This window comes from Populus euphratica, unplaced genomic scaffold, assembly GCF_000495115.2.
Source record: "Populus euphratica unplaced genomic scaffold, PopEup_1.0 scaffold266.1, whole genome shotgun sequence".
Lineage (NCBI taxonomy): Eukaryota > Viridiplantae > Streptophyta > Magnoliopsida > Malpighiales > Salicaceae > Populus > Populus euphratica.
The window spans coordinates 312,145-320,609 of record NW_011500149.1 but is presented as its reverse complement, the minus strand read 5'-3'; the positions used below and the strand labels follow the sequence as shown (position 1 = coordinate 320,609).

General features: G+C 30.2%; 1 protein-coding gene across 1 annotated transcript; it reads left to right on the top strand.

Annotated features, from left to right (window-relative positions):
• Positions 1-3,265: 3,265 nt before the first annotated feature.
• Positions 3,266-6,522, top strand: LOC105110908 (uncharacterized transporter YBR287W-like). The gene is made up of 10 exons (XM_011006113.1): positions 3,266-3,579; positions 3,691-3,872; positions 3,965-4,044; positions 4,135-4,381; positions 4,471-4,668; positions 4,800-4,892; positions 5,097-5,197; positions 5,486-5,538; positions 5,665-5,850; positions 6,042-6,522. Exons 2-10 carry the CDS (start codon positions 3,738-3,740, stop codon positions 6,164-6,166), a joined length of 1,218 nt encoding a protein of 405 aa, XP_011004415.1. The 5' UTR covers positions 3,266-3,579; positions 3,691-3,737; the 3' UTR covers positions 6,167-6,522.
• The last annotated feature ends 1,943 nt before the right edge of the window (positions 6,523-8,465 follow it).

The following is an 8,465-nucleotide window of genomic DNA, read 5'->3' as shown; positions in this document are numbered from 1 at the left end:
CCTACACCTACTAACCACTTTTTATTTTTTATTTATATGTTATATTTATTAAAATATCAAATTATCTCTTAATCAATTTAATTATTATAAAAAAAACCAACATGAAAAGATAAGAACACCTCTAAATGTTAGTTTTAAGATTTTTTTTTCAATAACATTTTAATCAATTCATCATGATTTTAAAATGTGAAAAAAATTTCTTATCTTTGTATAATTTGATAGTGACTAACATACTTTGTGTAAAGACTAAACAATCAAAATTGCTAGTTTAAAGGTTTTTAGTGGAAAGAGCAAAATTACCATTACAATGTTTCTAAATATGGATGAATAATGCTTTTTCAAGATTCTTAACTTTCTAATATGGTTGAGTATGTTATGAAAAAATATAAATATGTTGTAAGCTTTTTTTACATATGGCACTCTTGTTGGAAGGTTTTTAGTAGTTGAATAGATATGGCATATTATATTTATAAATTGTTGAATTGTTGAAATATTTAAAAAAAATATATTTTCATGAAAATTAAATCAAATTTTTTTTTGATTAAAATGTATTTTTCATTAATCAAAAAATATTTTTCTTTCACTAACTTTTTAAGTAATAAATAAAAACAAAAATATTTTAAAAATAATTTTTTAAAAAACAGACACAGCCTTAGAATATAAGGTAATTTTGGCATGAGAACGATCTTAGGGGGCTGTAGCCAGCTAAACTCACATGGAACCAGATTTGTAGAATGTGATGTCTAAATTTCAGCTCTTTTCATAGATATACAAGAATGACTTTTCTTCTACATAAAAGCCATTTTGACTCTTCTTTTAGATAATCTTTTGCAGCAGCAAAATCAAGAAAAAAAAAAGCTAAAAAATTAGTTTTTTCCCATTGGTTCTTCTTTGAAGTCTCCCATTGGAGATGCTGTAACATTGATTGCAGGCAGTGCGGAATTTTCTTACCAATGATAGTCACTGCAATGTCTTTTCTTCTTGATCTGCTGTTCTCCTGAAGCCTGCTATTTTTTCAACTAACAAAACTTGTACAGTTGCCCACTTTTCCATTGTAACTCTGGTAAATTTGCTACTTGTATTGTCACATCAGTTCTTACTGATATTTGACAACGAAGTCCAGGGGTATAGGGCCACTACAGGTGCTGCGAAAGGAAGCTAAAATGCTTCCTCAGGGCTAGCAAATCTCTGCTACAGTTTTCCGGAGGCTGTAAAGTTTGCAGCAGGCACAGAAGTAGGCGAAAAAGAGAAATGTTGGGCTAGAGCTTTTATTTGATTTAAGCTTAAATTGAATCGCTTCTGGTAAATCATTTTGTAAAATATTTGCTCTATTCGTCGACTCGGCAGGGGCCGATGCACAGCTTTCCAGGGCTGGTGGGACGGAATGTTCTGTCATAGTGCTGTGCTGTTATCTTGTGTCCTTTTACATGAGGCTTTGGGCGTAATTTGTGGCGTTGTCTATTGCCAAATAGAGAATCGAGGACACCTTCGCCATCAGCTATTTAATACACACACACACACACACACACAATCGTAATTGTTTTTAAAGTAGGTTTTTAGAAATGAATTAAAATAATTTAATTATTTTTTTAAATTTATTTTTAATATCAACACTTAAACACTTAATATGAGGTTATAATTTAAAAAACTAGCAAAAATATTGTTAGCAGATATACAAATCCAAGAGTACCTTTTTTTCCCTAAGAAATTAGTGCGAACGAGTTAGCTTCCGGCATTATATTAACAAATATACAAGCTACGTATAACTCTTTTATATCATTATTAAATTCAGTTTAGTGTGTTAAACTTAAAAATTCTTAACAAATTAGGATTTTAAATCAAATAATAAAAAAATTATTTTTATATGATTCGTAGTAGATTTAAATATAAAATAAAAAAAATAAAAAAATGATTTGTTTAGAAATATAATTGTTAGCATCAAATTAAATAAATTAAATGGATGATAAATAATTTTTATTTAGAAATATATTAAAATAATATTTTTTTATTTTTTAAAATTTATCTTGATATCTGTACATAATATAAAAATATAAAAAAATAAATTTGAACTAATTTTATTTTAAATTTTAACGAATCTTTTTTTTTTATTTATATCAATCCCAAACAATTTCGATTTGTTTGGTGTGAAGCCAGCCGCGGTGAATGTGAGGTGTGCTGGCCAAGCGTGGTGTCCCGCGAAACACAAATGTCTCGACTTTTTTTTTTTTGATTTACGTGGGGTGTCCGAGCTAACTTGCACGTACCACGACTAATCCCCACGGCTTACTAAATACCCTGCAAACCCAGTAGGCATGTAAAGCACCGCAGGGATGACGAACATGCACGTCAGGGTTCGAATCCAGATGCAATGAGAGGAGACAGGCCTCTTCTATCACTAGACCAAACCCTGGAATGCATGTCTCGACTTTTTAATTAATCACATGCTGCATTACAAAGTTGACTTAATTGTAATCATTGCATAAAAATTCTGTAATTTAATTCTTAATTCCTAAGTAACCACGTGTTATTTATGTTTATAAAAATTTTAACTTTTTTATTAAAAATTAATTTTTTTAATATTTTAAATTTTTTTAATATACTATTTTTAAAAATAAAAAAAGATTTTTTAATATATTTTAATATAAAATACACTTTAAAAAATAATCATTACCAAATAAAATTTACAATATAGAACACTTTTTTTCTGTGTAAAAAACTTTTAATTCAGACAGTTAGCTAACCTAATTTATTAATTCATTATTTTAGACGTTTTGATATATTATTGTTAAAAATAATTTTTTAAAAATAAAAAAATTATTAAATGATTTAAACAGTGTTCTATCTTACTTTTATATTTTTTTTTAATAATGTAAACACGCTTTAAACATCATTCACGAGCAAGAAGCAACTTTCAAGAGCCAAACCAACCAGCTGTCACATTGTTGCGTGTGGATTGAGATTCACAATAATTTTCTAAATATCACCTGTTCTAGTACTGTTTTCATATTTGACGAAAATAATACAAAAAAGGCAATAAGAACAAATATTGTAAAATTCCATCCAATAAAATCACGCCACATATTATAATTTAAAAATTTTTTATTATTTTTTTTCCAAATAATTTGTCTCACTACAACTTCTTAAATAAATAAATAAATAAATAAATAAACTAGAAAATAAGAAAAATAAAGAAAAAGCAATAAAAAATGAATCAATTAAATAGTACAGATATTTTACAGTTGAACACACTTAGAAAAAAAAAAAAAAAACACTACCAGCTAGCTTCATCTACAAAAAGATTCCGACATTTTCACGTGTGAAGATATAATGTTTTCCACTAAAGAAGACAAGGAGGAAGAGCTCTTGATTAAGTGGCCCGTAAGGGGCTTTTTTATTTTTCAAAATGAATATTTCTTATATAGAATATCATGAGTAGGATTCAGGTGGTATTTCCTATTTGAATGATCAGAACTCCATTAGCTAATGCCTGTAAAAAACAAGCAGTTTCTGTAATTCTTGCCTCCAAATTATCAACAGAAGCTTGAGTTTGCTAAGGACCATCCAAACTTGTCGAAAGAGGTACACTCTTACCCTTTTCTTTCCATTAGATTCGATTCCATAGTTTTCACTCCTACGTTCTTAGGAAACGCTCTATTACCTGTTGAAAGAACTTCCCTTTCTTTTCCATAGGAGTGTCAAGAGATCAACTTGCAAGTTTTGCAGAGAAGTTGTGTGTAATGGGATTTCTTGATCTCTTTGTTGTGGCATTAATGCCTGTTCTGAAAGTACTCTTGATTACTGGACTTGGCTTGTTCTTAGCGCTCGATCGCATAGATCTCCTGGGAGCGAATGCAAGACACTACATGAATAATGTGAGTCCAATATATATATGTGTACTGACATGATTCTGTTCTTTACATTTACTTCTTCTTGCCTTCCATCTCATCAAAAAGGAAATTTGCAGCTTGTATTCTATCTGTTCAGTCCAGCGCTCGTGGTTAGCCAGCTTGGAGAGACCATTACTTTCCAAAGTTTGAGTACCTTGTGAGTGATACAGTTCGCACAAATTTTCACTCTTAAGGCAATCTTGAAACTAACTCTTGGCACAAAAAAATTGTTGTGGTGATGGTGTAGATGGTTTATGCCAGTAAATATCCTCCTGACATTCATAATCGGCTCTATACTGGCTTGGATTCTCATTAAAATCACAAAAACTCCGCCGCACCTCCAAGGCCTTGTCATTGGTTGCTGTTCTGCTGGAAATCTGGGGAATTTGCTTCTGATTCTTGTTCCTGCAGTCTGCATGGAGTCAAATAGCCCATTTGGAGATTCAACTATCTGCTCCACTAATGGAACAACTTATGCTTCTCTTTCCATGGCGGTACGATCTGCCATTCTAGTATTCTTTTCAGTTTTGTTATAGAAGGAATTACATTCTTTTTTATGCTACTATTTAAACTGATTGTGCAGGTTGGAGCTATTTATATATGGACCTATGTGTATATTATCATGAGGATATATTCAGAAAAGAGTGCTGAAGTTACTGATACAAATCAACCCATATCAGATTCTGAAAGTTATAAAGCATTACTTCTTTCAAGAAAAAACTCTGGCTCCAGTGGCTGTTCGAAGGAAGATGAACTTCCTCTAACTATTTCCGGGGAAAAAGTAAGATTTCCTTGGCCTTAGTTTATTATTACAAATGCTAGCATCTGTTTTTTTTTTTAATGCAAAATGTAGCTCTTCCTCTGCAGATATTGGATGGCGTAACCTTGCTAATTAAATTCTTTTGATGATAGTTGACAGTTATGGAGAAGATTTTTCAGTCTGTTAAGAAATTTACAGCAAAGATCAACCTGAAGATGGTGTTTGCACCAGCAACAATTGCAGCGGTAGGCTAAAAATTTAATGATAATTTTCTCTCTCTCTAATCTTCAATATTATTCTTTGATAGAGATAATCACAAACCATACGAGTCTTAATGATAAATGCAGAAAAAAAGGAAAACCAGAAGAGTAATTTTGTCGAGTTGGTCAGTGCCTAATCTACCAATTTACATGTCACTAATTTGCTTTGATTTCCTTAATCTCCTTCAGATTTGTGGGTTTATAATTGGCACAGTCTCTCCAATCCGAATACTGATGATCGGGGATAGTGCTCCTCTTCGAGTGATTGATAGTTCTGCATCTTTGCTGGGGTAATAAATCAATTATGGACTTTGTCTGGCTTTTGATGATGGCAAGTCTATCTTTACAGCTGACCATTATAGGACTAGCCTGGGTGGTCAAATTTTAGTCTAATTCAACAGCCGGATTAAAAGTTATCCCTGTTTTCATCAATATACTCTCGTCCACACTTCTTCTTGCAATTAGATTTGCCCATACACGTCCTGTGTAATATAACCCAGAATGTAACTTTCTTCGTTATTTAGGAACTTACAGCAACATTGTTGTTGATCTTGTTTATACAATTTTCTGACCTGCAGAGAGGCAACAATTCCATGCATGACACTGATAGTAGGATCTAACCTTCTCAGAGGTAATTTCCTGAATCTACCTAGATCAACTCTTGCTTAATTTCCTTTACACGCATCCAGCCTCTAGTTGCTGAAGAATCAAATTTACATCCTCAAGATTTCTAATCACCAACTCCAAACTCTTTCAGGTTTAAGAAAAACAGGAGTGAGTGTATCAGTCATTGCAGGGATTGTATCTGTGCGAAATATTTTCTTGCCAATTATTGGCATCGGTATTGTCAAAGCGGCACATCATCTCGGCATGGTTGAATCAGACTCCTTGTATCAGTTTATCCTTCTGCTTCAATATGCACTTCCACCTGCAATGACAGTAGGTATGGCAACTTGATACTAAAAGTTGGAACTAATGTTTTATTTTTCCGATTTCTAAATTTTGGAACTAATGTTTTATTTTTCCGATTTGACTGTAAGAAGTATCGTCGAGCCAGGTACAAAACCAGTGAAAAAATAACCTAACGAGTACTTAGCTTGCTAATCTGTTTGTTATTTGCTGTTAATTTGACAGGGGTGATTGCACAGCTTTTCGAGGCCGGTGAAGGTGAATGTTCAGTCATTATGCTGTGGAGCTATGCTTTATCAGCACTGTCTCTTACCCTCTGGTCAACCTTTTACATGTGGCTGCTGCAGTAAGCACAATTAGGGTTCCTTCTATTCCCTGGAACTACCCTGCCATGACAAAATGAGGCCGCCGCAAGCTCATCTTCATCCTTCAGGCACATCGATCACATGTGGCATCAGTAATTTAGTAGTAAATTAAGCTAATGAAGCTTTGTTCCATGATATTTATTAATTATAGCCACCATATTATTTGATTAAATTTGTAGAATATATAGTGTCAATCATCTTGGGATATGGACATCTGTGTGCTTATGAATTGTGATTCTATTATCATGGACTTGGGCATGGGTCCGACTGATAAATTGGAAGACGTGACCGGACCACCCGTTGTCTGCAGGCTCTGCTTCCGGCAACCTGGGAATTTGAAATATCGGTTTCCTCCCTGCGCAGCCCGTTTTCCGAACTGATGGCCCGTTGCCAGCCTCTGAATCTAGAACGACAATAGTCACGACGGACCTTTTCATGTAATTGCATTCTAATAATAGTTATTAAATTGACTTAAAAAATTCATGAATCAGATTTGATTGAGACTGAATTTTAAATTAAATAAAAGAAAATATTAACTTAGTTAATTTAAATAATCTGATTAATCCGACAAACTTGAAAAGATTAACTATAAGAAACTTAAGAATATTATTTTAGCTAAAATAATGTATTTCCTTTTTTAGGTAAATCCCACAACTATGTCTATAACCAATTAGATGCATCTATAATTATCACGTGTAGTGGAAAGGATTGGGTAAATTGGAGAAAAAATCTCACGTATCCAAATAATCGCAACTTTGAAAATCAAATTTAAATATTAATAATATGTGTAATTTAAAAATATAGAATTATATCATGAAAATCTTTGATTATACATATTAAAGATATCTTTTATGTTCATAATTTATATATAACGTTAAATTATGTGTTTATTATTTATTAAATTGACTTGTATCATGAATCTTTTTCTTTTTAAATACTTTTATCATCTATTAGAAATGATTTTTTTAATAAAATATATGAACATAATTTTCAATCCAATTATTGTATTTAATTAAGAATTTGCTAGGATTTTCTAAAAACTCTATCTTTTATAGGATTAAAATCTTGAAATAATCAAAGATTAAAAAGGTCTTTTGATAATAATCACGGGTGAGTTATTATTTGAGATTCATTATATTTTTTTTAATTGATTTAGAATTATTTTTGGTACTTGATTTAGATGCTTTTTATTATTTTATTGGCTTTATTTAGAACAACTTTTCCTATTTTTTAGGATTTTTATTACTTTTTTTATTTTCAAGTTTTTTTTATTATTCACATAAATTTTTAAGTTTATTTAAGGAATTGTAAATATTTTGTAGATACAGACTACTTAACAAGAAAATTTCAAGTAATAAAATTTCAAATTAAGATTTTTATGTGATCTCCATTTTATATAATTTTATATTTTTAATTATGTTTTTTATCTCTTTTGTGTTGCTTCGTCAACGTCAATAATAAGTATATCAACCAATGATCATAGATTATGGTTTGTTGTATGCTTTCTTGTGCCTTTTCATAACTTTCAGAATATTTGATTTTATTAATGTATTGATAGAAATGCCCTTAATACTTAATTTGTATATAAAAAATTGATATCCACTACTATTATAAATATATTTAATAAATACATAATTTGCTATTTTAGATCATATTTTAATCTTTTAGGATTAGACATTGTCATTTTTGCAAGCCATCTTTACACTTTAAAGTATTTAAGTAAGATATTGTTTTTTCCCCAACTCATATAATTACTTCAAAGTAAGATATTGTTTTTTCCCCAACTCATATAATGTCTTTCTCAACTTCTTGTATGTAACTCTAATAAGTATATAATTGACAGTCAATATTATTTTCTTTACAAGTTATGAGATATTCTCAAATTTATTAACATGATATTCATCATTTTTTAAAAAAATTGGTTTTCATAATTAACAATATTATTTTAACGAGGTTAATAAAATTTAATAGATAATATTTTTTTAAGAACAAAATTTACCAAAATATGCCTCATTCTCCACCAATTTCTCTTCTCATTACCTTTATTTTTTATTTATTGATTTTTAACTTTATTCATATAATGCATACATTTCAAGTATATTTGCTTCTAAGTAAATAGATATAACAATATTTTATATAATGTAATATTTTTTTCTTGATAAATTAAATCTAGAATTTTACCACCACTGAATTTCTATTTTATAATGTAATATTTTTTTTTCCCAATGTGATATTACATTATATTTTATATAATGTAATATTTTATATTATGTAATGCACACTT